The following is a 21994-nucleotide window of genomic DNA, read 5'->3' as shown; positions in this document are numbered from 1 at the left end:
CCCATTCAAAACACTAGACCTACCCCACTTGCTTGGTGCTTCCAGCTCCTTACAGGGAATCATTCCCACATAACTTTTGGAGACATTAGATGGTGTTACTCTGACTTAATCTGTACACAATCTTATCAAATGATGGTCTGATGTAATCTTAACAGCCCACCCTTCCCCAAAACATTCTGAGGATCACAGGTCTTGAGGTAAAAGGATTTCAGGGACCATTCTAGTCTAATTCTCTTTTTGCAGATGAAGAATCTAGGGCCAAGAAAAATTATGTAACAGTGCCCAACTACTACACAAGCAGCAATTGTTGGAAACAGGAAACTTTTTCTTGTATTTTACTAGCCAATACTTCATTATTTTCTAATGCAGCTTAAAATACACCTAGTCAGTGTCTGTATGTGATGTCCCTCTTTATGATTAAAAAAGCAAAATAAAACAATTTTTGCTATATACGTAGACTATAATCTCCTCTCCCAGGCTCTTGAGTTTTCTTGTCCAGACCTGGGATCTTTACGGTATGGGGAACTTTGTAGATTAATAACAACACAGCCTTAAAGAATTGCCCCAGGCCACTGAGAGGTTAAAATGTGACTTGCTCAGGGTCACACAGCTAGTATAACTTTAACCCAGGTTTTCATGACTGCTACCCTGGATTTCTATCAACCATGCGACACTTTGTATTTCTTAGGCTAAAAAGCTGGGACTCTACCAACCTCTCAATAGGCTGTTTACTAGATTTGGGATCATTCTTGTGACTTTCTTAAATACCAATATATATATCACCTACAAGTCTAGTGACCAAAGGAGTGTCTGTTTTTAGTGATTAGCAAAGAGATGGGATGACTGTAAGTGCCATCCTGCAGGATTTTGTCAAAGCTTAGAATGCCCTTGGCTTTTCCATTAGTTACATGGCAGCATAAATCACATAAATGGTCATTCTACTATAGGAAACTTCAAACTGAGCTATATAGAAATGGCATTTTAAAAACAGAAAATACACTGACTTTGTAGTAACAATTCCATTTGTTACTTAGTAAATGTAATTTTTAATGAGCAGTTAGTGACCACATATGTAATACAGAAGTCTAACTATGAGCAAACATTTTGATTGGCAAATTTAGAATTAGAAAAGTTTCAATGAAAAAATAAGGGCCAAAGATGATCTTATTCATCTTTACATTACCCACAACACTTGGCAATGCCTTGCCCATGCTAGGCATTCAATAAATATTTGTTAGATGAATAAATGAACGAACGAATGACTCAACTAAAACTGTGAGATCCTGGAGGGAAGGGTTGGTTTTTTTTTTTTTTTGAATGGCTTTGTACCCTCAACACATAGCACAGTGCCTGGCACACAGTAAGCACTTAATAAATGCTTGTTGACTTGTCTTTGTGTGTGTGTGTATAAGCTCAACACACATATCTATACTTAGATATACATGTTTATGCATCTAGATGAATTTATATACCATATAGGCCTCTGCCACATACTGGCTGTGTGATCCTAGGACAGTCACTTAACCTCTTGGTGCTTTAGGTAACTATCTTAAGATTACATGTTACAGAGAAGGCATTGACCTTCATTAGTAAAAGGAATCTTCTCAGCCAGGAGTTGCTATACCAAAGAAATCATAAATCTAGTCCCTATTCCTATCTATATATGTATGTATGTGTGTGTGTGTGTGCGCGTGCGTGTATGTGTGTGTGTGTGTGTGTACATACATACTTGGTATTTTATATTTACTTTGAATTATACATTACTTATTTGCCTATAAATGAGACCTGATTTCAAATCCAGTCCCAGACACTAGCTATGTGATACTGGGCAAGTCACTTTACCTATTTAAATCACTCTCCTCATCTATAAAATGGGGAAAATAATAGCACCTACCTTGAAGGGTTGTTGTAAGAATCAAATGAGATAAAAATTGTAAAGCACTTAGCACAGTGCCTGGCACATAGTAGGTACTATATAAATGTTAGCTATTATTGTTGTTGTTGTTGTTTTTTATTTGTTTGTTTGTTTATTCCCTTTCGTCCTATCCCTCCTTGAGGTCAAGCACTATTTCATTTTTTGTATTTGGAGTTCTGGTATGTAGCACATAGCATGCAGTTAAACCCCTGTTGAATTTAATTTAATCCCTAATCCCAAAGCAGGCCCATTCTGCCTACTGTGAATGAACACTGCTTTGGTAATTTAGTGGATCTCAGAACTCACTGGTGTGAACCTCCTTCTACTGGTTCACATTGAAACTCAACCATGCTATGAGAACCCATCCTAGCTATTACTCTTTTCCAATAATTCCCCTGTCACCAATAGTTTCCCCTCTGTTTCTATTTCTCTAATCTTTCAATCTAACCTAGATTCAAAGCTCTGTTAGAAAATACATAATTAACTCTGCTAAGCACAGTGCTTATTGCATTGCTGATACTATTGAAAATCAGGGCATAAAGTTATCATATCATCTTTTTGATAGGTACCCTGCTGAGGGAGAATATTGAAGTGCTCTCTTCATTAAATCTTCCCCAAATTCAATGGTAGTTCCATCTTCTATGGTGATCTTTGTAGTCTTAAAAGGGAAAGTGTTAGGATTTGGAGCTCCTCCAGCCAAGGAAATGAGTGATGGTGGTGATTTCTGCATCAGTTCAGCTAGAGGAAACATGAAGAGGGGGTAAATGACAAAAAACCTTTATTCCAGGCTATCACTCTTCAACAAGCAAAGTACCCAACGTGTTACGACTTGTGAAATTGTTTCTTTCCCTCTTCAAGATATAGAAGGCTGAAAGGCCTCCTATCTTACTTCAATATATCACAAAACCTCAATTTCATTGGAAAGAGTGATCTTTCCACCAATGCTGAATAAGATCCCTGTACTCTTTGGTAATGGAATAATTGCCTTACCTGAGTTTGAATCCACTTGTAACATCATGTGATTATGGGCAAGTCACTTCTCCCTTCACATTTATGTGTCTCAGTTTCCTCATCTGTACCTGGAGTAGTTTAGTTTTCTCATTGATAACTCTAGTTCTTACTCCACGGGGTGGTTGTGAGGGTCAAATGAGACTGCATTAGTCAAATGCTAAATAACATCAGCTATTACTAGGTAGTCTTCAAAAATGGCCCATACTTTCAGCTTACCAATGAAATAATCGTGATCTGAAAATTGTGATCTCTTACTGGTTCACTTTTGACAATCTCCATTAACTCAAACACCACTGCTTACATGAGACCTTTCTTGATCTCCCTCTCACTGTCTTGAAATAATTTTGTATTGGTCTTTATTTACCATTAAATTTATTTTTATTTATATTTCTTTATTTACTTACTGTGTACATAGGATCATGGATCTAGAGCTGGAAGGGATATTTAAAGTCATCTAATTCAAACATTTCATTTTCCAGACAAGGCAAATGAGGCCCACAGAGACTAAGTAATTTGCTCAAGATCATAAAAACAGTGTGAGATTTTGTTTCCTCCCAGTAGATAGATACAATTTTCTTGAGGGCAGGGGCTTTCATTTTTGTTTTTATATATCCAGTACCTAGACTAGTTTCTCATATATGTAGCTTCATAAGTGTTTGTTCAATTGAACCAATCCTTTTTACCAGTCTTGATAAAAGTCTTCATTGTCTTGACCTAATTTATGTTTTCCCCTACCCCCCTTCTAAAGATGTGGAAACTCTAAGTGAGTGACCTGGATAAAATGTTTACAGCAGTGATCAGGAAGAGGAATAAAGATCTAGGATAATCAATTCATGATCAAGGAAACTAAATAATTGAGACTTGAATGTACTTGTCCAATTGTCAGAAACACCAGTGGAAAACGTCTGATAACAAAGAAACCATACTCACTCAATAGCCTTATTGGAGAAGGCTTTCTTGCAGCACTCACTGCTGTGAGGAATCGGGTGTAATTCATGTTTGTAAGGGTGATCAGAAAAGACAGTTCCTTCCTTCAGTGTGTTCAGGGCTGGAAAAACGAAACAGTGAACTTCCCAGTACAATAATGCCAAGTTAGGCTGACAGACTTTATTCTACACATAGCTGCCTGTCTGCTCAATTTGGTGTGGTGAAACAGCAATTGATAATTAATGCTCTTATAGTATTTTTATAACCTCTGGAGTAGGTGAAGCAATATGTGACCCAACTCCTAAATGATAAAGGAAGGAGATAACAGATGATCTCTCAAAGTAATTATACAGGAATAGTTATTTAAAACTATTTTGTTATCAAGTTATTTATTAAATATCAAAATAACTTTAAAAAATATTAACACTAATAGCTAGCATTTATAAGTTTTGCAAAACAATTACTTATGTTATCTCATTTGATTCTTATAACAAACCTGGGAGGTAGGTGCTATTATTATCCCCATTTTACAGTTTTAGGAACTGAAGCAGACAAGTGATTTGCTAAGAGTCACAGGGCTAGTGTCTGAGTCAAACTTTAAACTCAGGTCTTCCTCACTCCAAGTCCAAAACTTAACAACAACAACAACTACAAAAACCCTGCAAAAATAACAACCACTGTTTTTAAAATTCTATACGGGAACCGTGATTATTGTGGCCAACCTCAGGCAGTGACAAGGTGCTGGGGGGGGGGGTGGAAGTTGTATTTAAAGTCAGGGGAGGTGGGTTTGAATCCTGGTTCTGCTACCTTGTGTGATGCCAGGTAAGTCCCTTTAGGCCCACGAACTTTAGTTTCCCCAAATGTAAAACTCTGGGTTGAACTCGATGGCTGCTGAAGTTCCTTCTAGTTGCCAAAGCTGAGCCACAGACCTGCTCATGCAAGTCGGCTTCAATCTACAACGGGCATTTATTAGGCTCCTACAATGAACCAGGCACTGTGCTAAGCCCTGGGCATACAAAGAAAGGGAAACGTCCCTACCCTCCAGGAGCTCAAAACCCAACTGAGTAGACAACACTGGGCCTTTGTATCTTTTCACAGATACAAGTGTTTTTTCTGGACTGGCTGGAGTAGGGGGGCGGGGAGGGGAGGATGGAGGGGAAGCCCCTGCTTTCTGGAGCCAATCAGGTTGCCCCTCGGCTTCCTGCCTCTTCCCTTGGCACCGCCCCCAGCACGCCTCTTGGAGGGCCCTCTCACCTCCCCCGCCCCGCCCCCACCGCTGGCCAATGGCGTGCCGCCTTGGGCTCCCCTCCCCCTCAAGTAGTCACGTGCTAGGGGAACGCAACGTCCCCCTGGCGGCCCTGTGGAGTCGGGGACTAGGGTAAGGGGGGGTGGGCTGGGGGAGGATGTTCGGGCTTACCTTTGCTGCACTGCTCCCTCACCCAGCTAAGCGCAAGGGGGCAAGGGGCACCTCCTGCAGGAAGGGAGAGGGCGCGGACTGCCCGTCCGAGCCGAGTATGATTGAAAAGCAAAAAATTAAAAGGAGCCTTTACCTCTCTCCGGGAGCTCGCGGCCAGCAAAGGTTCTTCCTTCCCGAGGGAAGAGAGCTCGCAGTGGGACTTGGCAGCTTCGCGCGCGGATCCCCAGACTGAAGGAGGCTGCGGCCTCCCGGGAGGCGGGGGGAATGCCTTTCCAGGGGCTCGCCGCGGACGCTTTGTGATTCTTTCCTGCCATCTGCTGGTCGTGCTGGCGAACGGCATTCCCTGCAATTCATTTCAATTTTTCTAAGTTGCAGTTTTGCTCCTGTTGTGTTCAAAGGCCAATCTAGGCTCCGAGAATGCCGAGTACCAAAAAAAAAAAAAAAAAAAGCAAACCATGTTCTTACCTCATAGGTCTGACTTTCTACTGGAGAGAGAGGTGGGATCCACAGTGGAGGCAACAAGCATATATAAAGCGCCTACTATGAGACAGGCACTGTGTAGATAAGGAGGCTGGTGACTTGCACAGCCCTCCCTCACTTAAATCCAATTCACTTTCAAGTCAAGGCTTCACCTTCCTCGTAGTATGGTCCTCTTCGAGAATGAAGGACAAACACCAACAACAAATACTTTCCACTGAGGGGAGGGGGTTGGATTCAACCGGGGGAGGCAATAGTGGAGGCAACAAGCATATATCAAGCCCCCGCTGTGGGACAATCTGATGTTATAATTTCATCCAATCACACAGAAAGGATCTCTTTTCCTCTCCTCTTCTCTCCTTTCTTTTCCTTTCCTCTCCTCTTCCCTTTACTTCTGTTCTCTCCTTTTCTTCTGTAGGTAATAGGGAGTCACTGGAATTTATTAAGTAAGGGTGGATGACATGGTCATAAAGTACTGCACTTTAGGAAAATCACCTTGACTGCATAGTGGAAGATGGATTGGAGTAGGGAGACACTTGATTTGGGAGATAATAGGAAGGAGGAAAGGAAATAAACATTACAAATATCAATTCATTTGATCCTCACAATAACCTTGTGGGGTAGGTGCCATTATTGTTCCCATTTTACAGGTGAGAAATTACTTGACCAGAGTCACACAGCCAGTAAGTGTTTGAAACCAAATTTGATCTGAGACCAAATTTGAACTGAGGCCTTTCTGATTCTAGGCACAATGTGCTATCCACTGCACCACCTATGTGTTTGTATATAGTTTAGATGAGGGGTGATGAGGACTGGTGAAAGGGTATTGTATGAGTGGAGAGAAAGGGACGTGTAGAGAATTATTCTGAAAATAGAAATAATAATATTTGACAATAGATTAGATATGTGGGATGAGTAAGGAGTCAAGGATAATCAGGAGGCTGTGAAAGTGGGTGACTAGGAGAATGGTGGTACCCTTCATAGTAATAGAAAAAATTGGGAAGAAGCAGTACTGTGCTGGTAATTGTTTACCAATTGACTCTCTGAAAAGATATGCATACAGGATACACTTTTCAGTTTAACCTGCATTATTAACATTTTGTCCATGACCTTCTTAAGTCTAGAGAATCAACAAAACAATAAATCAATCTCTGATTTCTAGCATTTGCTGATTTCCTAAGTGTAAATATTCTCACCTTGAAAATTTAACAATTGGTTTTGACTCCAGCACAATTTGGAAAAAGGGAAGGTTTTTTAAAATTAAAAAAAAATTTTAAATTTTTTGGCAGGGGGAAGATAATAAGTCTCGGACTCTGTCTTAGTTTTGCATGAATGAAAGGGGATTTAACATTTGTGTCTGTATCTAGTGTCATCAGGATGCCTAAGGAAACAAAAGGTCATTTCTGAGAGGATGGCATAAGTGATGAGTGGGCAAGAGTGCCTTTAGAAATGCAAGAAAGTGGAAGCTGTAGTTTGCCCCAGAAAAGTAATCTGAAACTATTACTTATGTTTCCATTCTGTTCCCTTTCTGAAAATGCCTATTTTCCTATGTTTGACTCTCTTTCTCTGTCTTCCCCTGCCCTATCTCTCTCATTCATCCATTGTGGGAAATATTTCAGAAGGTTAGAAAAATCAAAAAATGGAAATTTTAAAGAGTTAAAAAAAATTGATGAATGAGAAAGTCCAACACCGGAATCTCAACATAGCATGAGACGGGATGAACTTGACTTTCTGCAAACTTTGGCAGGTCCACACTGAGTAAGTACAGTCCCAGTGATATATATTAATGGAATTATAGTGCCAATGATATATATTCGTGGTTTGATGACCCGATAAGCCAAGCACAGGGGAATTCATTAATTAGGCAGTGTATTTTTAGCCATAGTCAGTTAAAGAGACACTCTAGTATAGAAAAGTTTTCATCTGCATATATGGAGAGAAGCTGCATATTCAGGAAATCACAGATCCTTGAAGTCCTGAAGAAGTACAGTATATTGAAGTATAAATTGTGAAATTTAAGCCACAAACCATTGGGGTTTCACTATGTTTGTTCCTGTCCCTTAGTAGGTAATTAAATTGATTGTGACTTGTATTTTCTGTTTTGTAAGCATTTTATTTATAAATTCTACTGCAGGTCAAATACCAATGCAAATTAAACATGATGCAATATTTGAATGTGGAAAAAGCTCAGGCACTTAACAAACTGAGACATCAGAAAGTGTTTCTTCACCACATGAAAAGCTGGCCTTGTATTCTGCCTTGTTTTCTTAAGTCAGAAAAATGTTTGGAGTATTTAGAAAAAGAAGGTCAGGCAATTGATTATAAGTAATTTTTCAAATGTCCAGTATTAATAGCTTAATATTAGTTACTTACTAACAAGGTCTGAGGGGCAACTAAGTGGTACATTGGATAGAGCTCTGGTCCTGGAGTTAGGAAGACCTGAATTCAAATTCAATTTCAGACATTTACTAGCTGTATGAACCTGGGCAAGTCACTTAACCCTGTTTGTCTCCATTTCCTCATCTGTAAAATAAGCTGGAGAAGGAAATGGCAAAGTACCTCAGTATCTTTGTCAAGAAAACCCTAAATGCAAAAAGCAAATCAAAAGGGGGCAGTCAAAATGGAAGAGAGAAGCCAGGAAATTGCCTGAGCTCTCCTGTTACCTTCAGAAACAATGTTAAATCAAGCCTCTAAATGGATTCTAGAGCACCAGAACCTACAAAAAGACAGAGTGAAACAAAGACTTCAGGAAAGATCTGTCTCACTTGAGTAAAAGGGGAGCCCAGCCCAGCACAGGGGTGTGTGGGCCAACTAGCAGGAGGCTCTTAGCCACAGCACAGATCAGTAACAGAGGCCACTCTGTTCTGACTCAGCAGGCTAGTGGGACAGCAAGCCAGCTGTGAGGCCTCTAGCCCCAGCACAGAAGGCAAATTGCCAGCTCTGGAACCCTGGCACAATTGGTGTGACTAGGCTAGACCACCCCAGCACAGTAGGCAAGCTGCCAGCACCTGAGGCTCCAGTGCAGAAAGCCAGTGATCAGGCCCCTGGACCCCAGCACAAGAAGCTTGGGACAGTGTACCTGTATCCAAGGAGTAGAAATCAACTTTTAAAAAAGAGCCTTGACCACAGAAAGCTATTAGGCAACAGGGAAGATCAAAACACAAACTCAGAAGACAACAATGTCAAGCCTCATATGAAGCCTCAAAGGGGAATATGAATTGATCTCAAGCCCAAAAAGTCCTCTTGGAAGAGCTCAGAAAGGATTTTAAAAATCAAGTAAGAGAGTTGGAAGAAAAATTGGGAAAAGAAATGGGAGTTATGCAAGATAATTATGAAAAAAAAGAGTCAACAGCTTGGAAAAGGAAGCAGAAAAACTGACTGAAGAAAACAACTCCTTTAAAAGTAGAATTGACCAAATGGAAAAGGAGGTCCAAAAGCTAACTGAAGAAAAAATTCCTTAAAAACTAGAATTGGGCAAGAGGAAGCTAATGACTCTATGATACATAAAGAATCAGTCAAACAAAATCAAAAGAATGAAAAAAAAGTAGAGGGAAATGTAAAGTATCTCATTAGAAAAACAGCTGCCCTGAAAAATAGATCCAGGAGAGATAATTTCAGAATTATGGGACTACCTGAAAGCCATGATCAAAAAAAGAGCCTGGACAGCAGCATCTTTCAAGAAATTATCAAGGAAAACTTGCCCTGATGTCCTAGAACCGGAGGGCAAAATAGTCACTGAAAGAATCCACCAATCACCTCCCAAAAGAGATTGCAAAATGAAAAGTCCAAGGAATATTGTAGCAAAATTCCAGAATTATCAGGTCAAGGAGAAAATACTGCAAGCAGCTAGAAAGAAACAATTAAAATACCAAAGAACCACAGTCAAAATTACACAGAACTTAGAAGCTTCTACATTAAAGTCTTTAAATATGATATTCTGGAAAGCAAAGGAACTTGGATTACAAGCAAGAATCAACTACCCAGCAAAATTGAACATAATCTTTCAGGGGAGGAGATGGATATTCAATGAAATAGGGGACTTTCAAACTTCAAACTTCCCTGATGAAAAAAATCACAGCTGAACAGAAAATTAGATCTTCAAATATAAGACTCAAGAGAAGCAAAAAAAAAGGTAAACAAGAAAGAAAAAAAGAACACGTTATTCAACAAGGTTAAACTGTTTACATTTCTACATGGGAAGATGATACTTGTAACTTGAGAACTGTATCTTTATTATGACATTTAGAAGGGGTGTACAAAGACAGAGGGTGTGGATATAAGTTGACTTTGCTCTGATGATATAAAAAAAATTAAGGGATGAGCAAAAGGATTTTACTGGAAGAAGAGCAAAGTGGGGAGGCAGAATAAAGTAAATTACATCACATGAAGAGGCACAAAAGGCCTATTGCAGTAGAGGGAAAGAAGGGAGGAGGTAAGCATTGTCTGAACCTTACTCTCATTGGATTTGGCTCGAGGGAATAACATACACAAACAGCTGGGTAAAGAAATTTATTCAACTCTATAGGGAAGTAGGAGGGGAAAGAGAAAAGAAAAGTGGGGGACTGATAGGAAGGAGGGCAGATTGAAGGAGGCAGTGGTCAGAAGCAAAACACTGGTGAGGAGGGATAGGGTGAAAGGAGAGAGAAAATTATAAACAGAGGGGAAAATAGGATGGAGGAAAACACATAGTAATCATAACTGTGAATGTGAATAGGATGATCTTTCTCATAAAATGGAAGCAGATAGCAGGGTGAATTAAAAACCAGAATCCTACAATATATTGTTTACAAGAAACACATCTGTAGCAGAGAGATACACACAGAGTAAAGGTAAAAAGCTAGGGAAGAATATATTATGCTTCAGCAGAAGTAAAAAAAAAAATAGGGTAGCAAGCCTGATCTCAGACAAAGCAAAAGCAAAAATAGATGTAATCAAAAGAGATAAAGAAGGAAACTACAACTTGCTAAAAGGTATCATACACAATGAAGTAATATCAAGACTAAATATCTATGCAGCAAGGGGTATAGCATCCAAATTCTTAGAGGAAAAGTTAAGTGAGTTACAGGAAGAACTTCAACCTCCCCTTCTCAGAACTAGATAAATCTAACCACAAAATAAACAAGAAAAAAAGTTAAGGAGGTGAATAGAAATTTAGGAAAGTTAGATATGGTAGACCTCTGGAGAAAATTGGATAGAAAGGAATATATCTTTTTCCTCAGTGGTATATGGCACAAAAATTGACCATGTATTAGGGCTTAAAAACCTTACAGTTCAATGCAAAAAGGCAGAAGTATTAAATGCATCCTTTTCAGATCATGATGTAATGAAATTACATGTAATAAAGGACCATGTAAAGATAGGCTAAAATTAATTGTAAACTAAATAATCTAATTCTAAAGAATGAATGGGTCAAACAACAAATCATAGAAACTATCAATAACTTCATCCAAGGGAATGACAATAATGAGACAATATATAAAAACTTATAGGATGCAGTTGAAGTGGTTCTTAGCAGAAGTTTTATATCTCTCAATGCTTACATGAGTAAAATAGAGAAAGAGGAAATCAATGAATTGGGTATGCAACTAAAAAAAGCTAGAAAAAGAACAAATTTTAAATTCCCAATTAAATGCCAAACTAGAAATTCTTAAAATCAAAAGAGAGATTAGTAAAATTGAAAGTAAGAAAACTTGAACTAATAAATAAAACTAAGAGCTGGTTTATTTTTTTGAAAAAACAACAACAATAAAATAGATAAACCTTTGGTTAATTTGATTAAAAAAAGAAAGAAGACCAAATTATCAGTATCAAAAATGAAAAGGGTGAATTCACCACCAATGAAGATGAAATTAAAACAATAATTAGGAGCTATTTTGCCCAACTGTATACCAATAAATCTGACAATCTAAGTGATATGGATGAATATTTACAAAAATATAAATTGTCCAGATTAACAGAAGAGGAAATAAAATACTTAAATAATCCCATTTCAGAAAAAGAAATTGAACAAGCAATCAATGAACTCCCTAAGAAAAAGATCTCCAGGGCCAGATGGATTTACAAGTGAATTCTAGCAAACATTTAAAGAACAATTAATTCCAATACTATATAAGCTATTTGGAAAAATAGGTGGAGTCCTACCAAATTCCTTTTTTGACACAAATATGGTGCTGATACCTAAACCAAGAAGAGCCAAAACAGAGAAAGAAATTATAGACCAATTTCCCTAATGAATATTATGAAATTTTTAAAACAGAATATTAGCAAACCTATTAGCCACCTATCATGAGGATAATACACTATGACCAGGTGGGATTTATGCTAGGAATGCAAAGACTGGTTCAATATTAGGAAAACTATCAGCATAATTGGCTATCAATAACAAAACTAACAGAAATCATATGATTATCTCAATAGATAAATAAAAAGCTTTTTGACAAAATACAACACCCGTTTCTATAAAAACACTAGAGAACATAGAAATAAATGGAGTTTTTCTTAAAATGATAGGTAGCATCTATCTAAAACCATCAACCAACCATTATATGTAATGGGGACAAGCTAGAAGCATTCCCAGTAAGATCAAGGGTGAAATGAGAATGTCCGTTGTCATCACTGTTATTCAATATTGTACTAGAGATGTTAGCTTTAGCAATAAGAGAAGGAAAAGAAATTGAAAGAATTAGAATAGGTAATGAAGACCCAAAATTTTCACTTTTTGCAGATGGATAGGATGGTATACTTAGAAAATCCTAGAAAATCAACTAAAAATTGTTTGAAACAATTAACAACTTTAGCAAAGTTGTAGGATATAAAGTAAATCCACATAAATCATCAGCATTACCAACAAAGCACAGAGATAGAAAGAGAAATTCCATTTAAAATAACTATAGACCACATAAAATATTTGGGAATCTACCTACCAAGACAAACCCATAAACTATAAGAACACAATTACAAAACACTTTTCACACAAGTAAAGTCAGATCTAAATAACTGGCAAAAATATCAGTTGCTCATGGGTAGGCCAAGCTAATATAATAAAAGTGACAATTCTACCTAAACTAATTTGCTTATTCAGTGCCATACCAATCAAACTGCCAAAAGTTATTTTATAGAGCTAGAAAAAATAATAACAAAATTCATTGGTAATATTAAGGGAATTAATGAAGAAAATTGCAAAGGAAGGTGGCTTAGCCATACCAGATCTAAAACTGTATTATAAAGCAGCAATCATCCAAACTATTTGGTACTGGTTAAGAAAGAGTGGTGGATCGGTGGAATAGATTAGACACACAAGATACAGTAGTCAATGACTATAGTAATCTACTGTTCGATAAATCCAAAGACTCCAGCTTCGGGGATAATAACCCATTATTTGACAAAAAGCAATGAGAAAACTGGAAAATAGTATGGCAGAAACTAGGCATAGACCCAACATCTCACACCCTATACCAAGACAAGGTTGAAATAGGTACACGATTTAGAAATAAAGAGTGATACCATAGGCAAATTAGGAGAGCAAGGAATAGTTTACCTGTCAGATCTATGGAGAAGGGAAGAATTTTTTAAAATTATTTTTGTTTAATACTCATATCTTTTTAATTATATGAATCATCTTTGTACAACAATAACCCAAAAGAAAAGAAAAGCAATACATATGCTAAAACAAAATGAAATTTTACAGTGGAAATATGAAAAAGATATAGCTATATGCATGTATATAGGGAGGGGTGGTAAGGAGGTTGTTTTCAGCATATCTCTTTATACTGATCCACACAAGTAGGAAGAGAATCACATCTGTCTTTTGAAAATGTAATTCTACTACATCCTTTTTTTTTTCAATTTTTCTTACTTTTTTTGTTTTCAACTTTTACTTTATAAGATTTTGAGTTCATAAATTCTTCCATTCTCCATAGATCTGACAAGTAAACTATTCTTTGCTCTTCTAATTTGCTTATGACATCACCCTTTATGTCTAACTCATCTACCGATTTTGAGCTTATCTTGGTATATGATGTAAGATGCTTGTCTATGCCTAGTTCCTGCTGTACTGTAAAAGGAAGAATTTATGACCAAACAAGAGATAGATAACATTATGTAATACAAAATGGATAATTTTCATTACATTAAACTGAGAAGATTTTGCACAAATTAAGCCAATGCATCCAAGATTAGGAGAGAAGCAGAAAACTGGGAAAGAATTTTTACAACTAGTGTCTCTGATAAAGGCTTAATTTCTAAACATGTAGAGAACTGAGTCAAATTTATAAGAATGTAAGTCATTCCCCAATTGATAAATGATCAAAGGATATGAACAGACAGTTCTCAGAGGAAGAAACTAAAGCTATCCATAGTCATATGAAAAAAAATGCTCTCAATCACTATTGCTTAGAGAAATGCAAATTAAAACAACTCTGAGGTACCACATCACACCTATCAGATTGGCTAACATGACAAGACAGGACAATGATAAATGTTGGAGAAGATGTGGGAAAATTGGAACACTAATGCATTTTTGGTGGAGTTATGAAATGATGAAACCATTTTGGAGAACAATTTGGAACTATGCCCAAAGGGCTATAAAATTGTGCATACCCTTTGACCCAGCAATACCATTTCTACATCTGTATCCCAAAGAGATCATAAAAATGAGAAAAGGACCCACATATACAAAAATATTTATAACAGCTCTTTTTGTGGTGGCCAAGAATTGGAAACGGAGGGGATGCCCATCAGTTGGGGAATGGCTGAACAAGTTGTGGTAAATGAATGTAATGGAATACTATTGTGCTGATAAGCAGGCAGACTTCAAAAAAACTTGGAAAGGCTTACATGAACTGATGCAGAGTGAAATGAGCAGAACCATTGTATACACTAACAGTGATACTATGTGATGATCAACTATGATAGATTTAGCTTTTCTCAGCAATACAATGATCCAAGACAATTCCAAAAGACTCGTAATGGAAAATGCTATCCACATCTTTTACCTTTACTCTATGTGTATTTTTAGGATTCAAATGTGTCTCTTGTAAACAACATATTGTCGGATTCTGGTTTTTAATTCACTCTGCTATCTGCTTCCATTTTATGGGAGAGTTCTTCCTGTTCACATTCACAGTTGTAATTACCAACTGTGTCTTTCCCTTCATCCTATTTCCCCCCTCCCATTTATACTTTTCTTTCTCCTTTCTCCCTTTCCCTCTACTTCTGATCACCACCTCCCTCAATCTGCCCTCCCTTCTATCATCCTTCCTCCCCTTTCTTTTCCCTTTCCTGTGTTACTTCTTCCCTCCCTTCTTCCCTCTAGGTTTATGTGATGTAATTTATCCTTTTCTGCCTCTTCCTTTCCTCTTCTCTCAGTACAATCTTCCCTCCAATTAATTTTTTTTTATCATTACATCAAAGTCAACTTATACCCACAACCACTATGTGTACCCCTTCTAAATGTCATAATAAAGATACAGTTCTCAAGAGTTATAAGTATTATCTTCCCACATAGGGATGTAAACAGTTTAACCTTATTGAATAACATTTTCTTTTTTCTTTCCTGTTTAGCTTTTTTTTGCTTCTCTTGAGTCTTGTATTTGAAGATCTAATTTTCTGTTCAGCTGTGATTTTTTAATCAGGAAAGTTTGGAAGTTCCTTGTTTCATTGAATGTCCATCTCCTCCCCTGAAAGATTATGTTCAATTTTTCTGGGTAGTTGATTCTTACTTGTAATCCAAGATCCTTTGCCTTCTAGAATACCATATTCCAGCCCAGTTGATCCTTTAATGTAGAAGCTGCTAGGTCCTGCATAATCCTGACTGTGGTTGCATGATATTTAAATTGTTCCTTTGTGGCTGCTTGCAATATTTTCTCCTTGACCTGATAATTCTAGAATTTGGCTACAATGTTCCTTGGAGTTTTCATTTTGTGATCTCTTTCAGGAGGTGATTGGTGGATTCTTTCAATGACTATTTTGCCCTCTGGTTCTAGGATATCAGGGCAGTTTTCCTTGATAATTTCTTGAAAGATGCTACTGTCCAGGCTCTTTTTTTTGATCATGGTTTTCAGGTAGACCACTAATTCTGAAAATCTCTCTCATGGATCTATTTTCCAGGTCAGTTGTTTTTCCAATCAGGTATTTTACATTTTCTTCTATTTTTAAAAATTCTTTTTATTTTGTTTTGACTGATTCTTGATGTCTCATAGTCATTAACTTCCTCTTGCTCAATTCTAATTTTTAAGGAATTATTTTCTTCAGTTAGTTTTTGTACCTCCTTTTCCATTTGGCCAGTCCTACTTTTAAAGGAGTTGTTTTCTTCAGTTGATTTTTTTTCCCTGTAGCCAATTGTGTTTTTTAAGGAATTGTTTTCCTCAGTCAATTTTTGTCCTTCCTTTTCCAAGTTGTAGACTCTCTCTTGCATACTCTCATTTCTTTTCCAATTTTTTCTTCTACCTCTCCTATTTGACTTTTAAAATCTTTCTTGAGCTCTTCCAAGAAGGCTTTTTGGGCTTGAGACCAATTCATATTCCCCTTTGAGGTTTCGGATATAGGTATGTTGTTTTCTTCTGAGTTTGTGTTTTGATATTCCCTGTCCCTATAGTAATCCTCAATGGTCAATGTTTGTTTTTGCTTATTGCTCATTTTGTTTGCCTGTTTCTTGACTTTTGAATTTAGCTCTCTTGCTGGAGCACAGGGGACACTGTTCCAAGCTTTTTGTACTGGGGGCCACGGGATTGATCACTAGCTTTGTGTGCTGGGGCCTCAGGTGCTGGCAGTTGGAGGCTGTAGGGGTCTGGTAGCTTACTTGGTTCTGAGCTGGGGTCCTAGTGGTAGTGTCTGATGTGTGCTGAGGCCAGCTGGGGTTTTTCTATGTTTCCCTAGGGTTACACTGGAGTAGGTAGAGGTCTGGCTGCTGGAGGATGCCTGCCCACTCTGGGCTGAGCTGAAGTACATGGAAATATTTCAAATGGAGGACACTTGCCCATCTGGGCCTGTACCAAAGTATGGGGATGTCTACTGCTGGGGGACCCCTGCCTGCCTGGGGCTGTGTGATGGTTCTCTGAGAGTCTGTTGGTTCCCCTAGCATTGATAAGGCATGTGGGGGGTCCTGGTATTGGTGCTTGCTTACTCCATCACCCTGGGGCTTAAGATCTCTTGCTGGTTTGCTGAGGTAGGGCTTCTTGTTGGCTTGTTGGGACATCTCCCCTTTTACACAAGGGAGATAGGCCTTCCTTAGTGATCTTCCAAGTTTCCTGGCCTAAAAGACTGCTCTACTCTGTCTTTCCACTGACTCTGCTGTTTCAGGATTTTTACTGGAGCACTATTTTCTGGGTTTTTCAGAGGTCAATAAGGGAAGGCAAAAGTGATTTAGGGCTTACTCTGCCATCTTGGCTCCTGAAAGTCTGTCTGATCCTAGGTCTTTAGGGCCATGCAGTCCTCATTTTGTAAATGAAAAAAACTGGGGTTTAGACAAGCTAAGAGACTTCCAGATTCATATAGACAGTCATTGGCAGAGCCCCAGAATTCATATTCAGATCCTTAGAATCTAATTTCAGACACTGGACCTGTGATTTTTTTTTTTAATCTATGTAAGGAATTGTTTGTATGGAAAATCCCTTAATCAATGAAAACTGGCAACTTATCTGCAACTTCTTACTATTTTAGAGAGTTGCCTAGGGCACTGAAAGGTTAAGTGAATTTCTGTCACACAGAACTTTGTCCTACATTTCAAAAATGCATACTTTCTATTATACATTGTTAAAACAAAAGGAAGAAGAAGGGATTTCACTTTACCAAGTAGTAAGTTTGTCCTAAAAGTAGGGTATTTTGTCATAGCTGTTGTGATCATTAACTTTTTTTCATTACAGCCTTGATCATGACTAGCTGTCCCACATCGGAAATGCCTTTAATCTGAACCTTCTTGTTATAGGAACATGGCATTCTGTCCCAAAGGAAAATTACATAAAAACATCTTCTTCCACTAATTCAAATGACTTGAAAGAATGAGGAAGCTCTTCAGAGGTCATCGTGTCCCTCATCTCATTTTGTTCCCATTGATTTGTTCTATTTTAAAATATCGCCTCTCCAGAGGAAGGAGATCACATAGCCTCATGTTATCAAACAAGATACAGTTTTTAAATGAGCACTGCATTCTCATAGAGAAATGAAAATCAAAACAACCATGAGGTTTCACTTCACACCCTGCAAATGGACAGATATGACAAAAGATGGGAAAAATGTTGGAGAGGTGTAGGAAGATAGATACACTGGTACATTGTTGGTGGAGTTGTGAATTCGTCTAACTATTTTGGAAAACAATTTGGAATTAAGCTAGTAAAGTGACTAAAGTGTCCATTACTGGGCTTATATTCTAAGGAAGCCCAATATGAAGAAAATCCCTATATACACCAAAATATTAATAGCAGAACCTTTTGTAATAGACAAGAATTGGAAAGAAAGTAGATGCCCACAATTGGGAATGGCTAAACAAATTGTAGTACATGAATATAATATGGTATTACTGTGCTATAAGAAATAATGAATGTGGTTAATACAGAGAAGAATATAAAGATTTACAGGGACAAATGCAGAGTTCAGTAAGCAAAGCCAAGAAAACAATTTTCACAATGACCACAGTAATGGAAATGTGAAGAAAAATCACAAAAACAATCAAAAGTTAATGTTGCAGAATTATGAATGTAACTTGTGGCCATAAGGGCAGAGTTGGTGAGTAATCAATTTCTATCAATAAGGAGAGTCTTATGAAAATGGGATTTGAACCATGGGTTACATAAGGAACAAGCTTGACTCAACAGAAGAGGTATGAGGAGATGCTCCCACCCCACCACTTGACAGAGGTCGAAGATTCACAAGTATTGCTCATTGCACGTATTTTCAAACTTTTTTGATGTATCGATCAGTTATGCTTATTTTTTCTGCTTCTTTTTCCTTTTTATCTTTAAAAATACTTTTTGTTATATGTGTTGGCTCTCTGGGAGGGAGAGAGGAAGGAAAGTTTTGCTGGAGGAAATCATGATGAATAAAAAAATGACTAAAAGACATCAATAAAAACTTATTTAAAACAAAATTTAAATGACTCAGAATTAGATTAAACTTAAATAAAATTGTTTCAGGAAGTCTGATGCTTAAAGGAAGAATATAGCATGAATTTTTTCTTTGACAGTGAAGACTCAGTTGAGGATCCCAGATTCCTGAGGAAATAGATCTTTTTTAGAACTGATCTAGAGGGTGAAGGGTATGTGTCTTTTCTTGGAATTGACTCAAGATAACCTTGCTCTTCTTTAGAGATGGTAGCAATGGCAGAGAAAGGGATAAAAATAATTGGTGACCAGAGTGTGACTGATTTTTGAGATCAGGGAGACAGACTGATTCAGGGATGGGTATGAGTAGGGTGGGGTGGTCAAGGCTTTGTCCTAGGTTGCTGACATCCAGCTCCCTGAGGCCTTTTCTCATCCTGAGTCCTTACAAGGATTAGAGGGGAGCTGACCTTAATAAGACTATGCAGGAGGGGAAATGGACTTTCCCCTCCTTTTCAAGCTCTCTCCCCTAACCCTAACTTTTATTCTAGGTGAAAAAATCCCTAGTTTGTCACTGGCTCTCACATGGGCCCTTTGTTTGGCCCATGTGCCACCCTCCTTAAGCCTACACAAAGACTGTGCTGACTGTCCAGCAGAGGACTATAATTTATAGAATGCAATATCATCATTGATTCCCAGGTGTTATTCTACGTGAGGCACCCATCTAGACCTTGTTATTTTCTTTGTAGTGCACATTAAGTTTGTGGTAGGGACATACTAGGTGAAAACCTTTTCTATCAGAAGGTGCTGAGCTCGCAAATGCCAAGGCTAATCCTTCCCTTGACACCCTCTAACCCCTCTACTACCCAACCTACATATATAGCAATTCTATCAGAGTAGCTTTGATAAATCTCTCCCTTACTTGTCAGGGCCCAATTTAATCTAGGGGATGAATGGCATATTACTCAAAAAATTAAAATATGAAAACTCTTGTCTATAGTTAGCTCAGAGTCTCTACCCTGCAGTGAATTATCTTAATGCAGACTTTGGAAGACATGGCATACTGAGATCTAGAACAAGGAAATATAGGACACAACACAAAACAAAGCAAGATAGCTTTATTAGGGGGACATATTTACAGTGTGAAAGGCAGTCAGTAAGTGTAAGAGAAATAGGTCAGGTCTGTTGGACTGCCCCACTGGGGACCCAGAGGGAATGGGGCACCCCTACCAGTAAAGTCTAGAGGGATTTTACAGGGTTTTTTATCTGGATCTAGCAGGATCAGGCATTAGACGTGGTGCCTGATACTGATTCAAATTAATGGAACAAGGAGGAAAGACTCCTGGAGAATTGGCAGGTGGTTGATAGCCAAACTCTCCAATGGCCAGAAAAAAGAGTCTTTGGGCCATAATTTGGACTGACTTACCCTAACAGGGTAACTCAAGGGTTTGGTGCTTCATCGGGGCTTCTTTGTTTGGTGGGTTGGGGAGGCTACTATATCCCTTAAACGGATCCCATTTTCTCAGTTCACTTTCTGCAGCATTCACAGATCCTAGGGCTTTGCATGCTGTATTCTCATTATTTTTTGTTCATAGAAAAAAGTGAAAAGATAACTAGACACGATGTTCCTATACAGAGAGTCTGTCTCCTTGCCATTCTCCTGGCTCTGTCCCAGCTCTTCTATTATGGAAGGGGGCAATTCCAAGTAAATCACTTGCAGCTGTTAGGATGAAGAGTGGGATAATTGGAAGAAGTTTTCACTTGGCATAGTGAAGATAGCACACAGTAGAGAGGGGCAGTGTGGTACTGTGAATAAAGCACTCAATAAAGCACTAAAGATTGTAAGCTCCTTGAGAGGAGGGACAATCTTTTGCCTTTCTTTGTATTCCCAGAGCTTTGTACAGCACCTGGTATATAGTGAGCACTTAATAAGTGTTTTTTGAGTGATTGAATCTGGAATCAGAGCATGTGGACTCGACTCCCACCTCAGATGCTTATAATCTCTATGACTTTAGGGAAATCATTTAACCTTTCTTGGGACTCAGTTTTCTAATCTGTAAAATGAGAGGATTGGATTCTGGAAAATGGGTGGTCTAAATATATAGATGTAGCTCGTGAGTTGCTTGGATGGATATCAACTGAGACTTAAGGCACCTCTGTGGAGAGGAGTTAGCACCTACATCTCCAGAACTCTAGGTTGGGTGAGGGCAGGCAGGCCCCAGGAATATTGCCAAGGCTGGGTGTTTTTTTCTCTAGTCTCTAAGAAGGGGTATCACACTAAAATTATACCTATTTACCACACTTGAAATATCTGCCTAAACTAGAAATATGAAGGTTAGGAAAAAAGTACCACTCTACCTAGTTGCTCTTAAGGGAGAGGGTAGTCCTTAGCTTATACTTGCCAGCTTAGCTTTTTTCCACCAAACACTGGTTACACAAAAAACTATCACAAATAGTTAATTGTGAATAACCCATTTATCCAAACAAACACCAAAGAGAACTTGGAGAATGTATATAGATCAGAATATACCAATGAATACACAAGGGTGAATTAGCTCTTCAACTGGAAGGCAAATGAAATCTCAGCTTAAACCAGAGAAGAGAATTAATGTTCTTATGTAGAAGAGGTCCGTTCTAGCAGTCCCCAGAATTTCAAGCAAGTTTTGAGTTATGATGTGGCTAACTTCTTAGGAATGGCTGTCATTTCAGAGTCTTTCTCTTTGTTTTCCCTGGAGTCTCTTCTGTCCCAAAGAATCTCTGGAACCAACTTAGTAAGTCCTTTATGCAGGTCCAGGGACAACTAGGTGGTTCAGTGGATAGACCGTTAGGCCTGGAGTCAGGAAGACTCATCTTCCTGAGTTCAGTCTGTCTTCAAACATTTACTAGTTGTGTGGCCCTGGACAAGTCACTTAACCCTGTTTGCCTCGGTTCCTCATCTGTATAATGAGCTGAAGGAAATGGTGAATCACTCCAGTATCTTTGCCAAGCAAATCCCCAAATAGAGTCACAAATTATCGAACACAACTGATATGACTGAACAACAATAAATATGCAGGTCCACAGCATTCTTTCTACCTATCAGGAGCCATCTCTTCTCCACATATTGCAGTCAGCACTAGGCCACGCCTTTCCTACCCTGCTTGATGAGGAGCTGTGTTACTCAGGAATCGTTCAAAATTCTTCTTCTAATTTATCTGTCAGAGAATCATCTCCTGG

General features: G+C 38.3%; 1 protein-coding gene across 2 annotated transcripts in view; it reads right to left on the bottom strand.

Annotated features, from left to right (window-relative positions):
• AADAT (aminoadipate aminotransferase) overlaps window positions 1-5524 on the bottom strand; it is a 35696-nt gene extending 30172 nt beyond the window's left edge. Inside the window, exons 1-3 of one of the 2 annotated variants that reach the window (XM_027837484.1) lie at window positions 5404-5524; window positions 3857-3974; window positions 2485-2653 (exon numbers count right to left, since the gene is read on the bottom strand). In XM_027837484.1, the coding sequence (XP_027693285.1) occupies window positions 2485-2653; window positions 3857-3923 (236 nt within the window). In that variant the 5' untranslated portion in view covers window positions 3924-3974; window positions 5404-5524. Of the gene's footprint in view, window positions 1-2484; window positions 2654-3856; window positions 3975-4660; window positions 4770-5403 lie in introns of those variants that run through there. The other variant, XM_027837485.1, reaches the window with a different exon arrangement.
• Window positions 5525-21994: the final 16470 nt, after the last annotated feature.

This window comes from Vombatus ursinus, unplaced genomic scaffold (assembly GCF_900497805.2).
Source record: "Vombatus ursinus unplaced genomic scaffold, bare-nosed wombat genome assembly UNPS02014821.1, whole genome shotgun sequence".
Lineage (NCBI taxonomy): Eukaryota > Metazoa > Chordata > Mammalia > Diprotodontia > Vombatidae > Vombatus > Vombatus ursinus.
The sequence above is the reverse complement of the archived record's forward strand: the minus strand, read 5'-3'. Positions and strand labels throughout refer to the sequence as shown.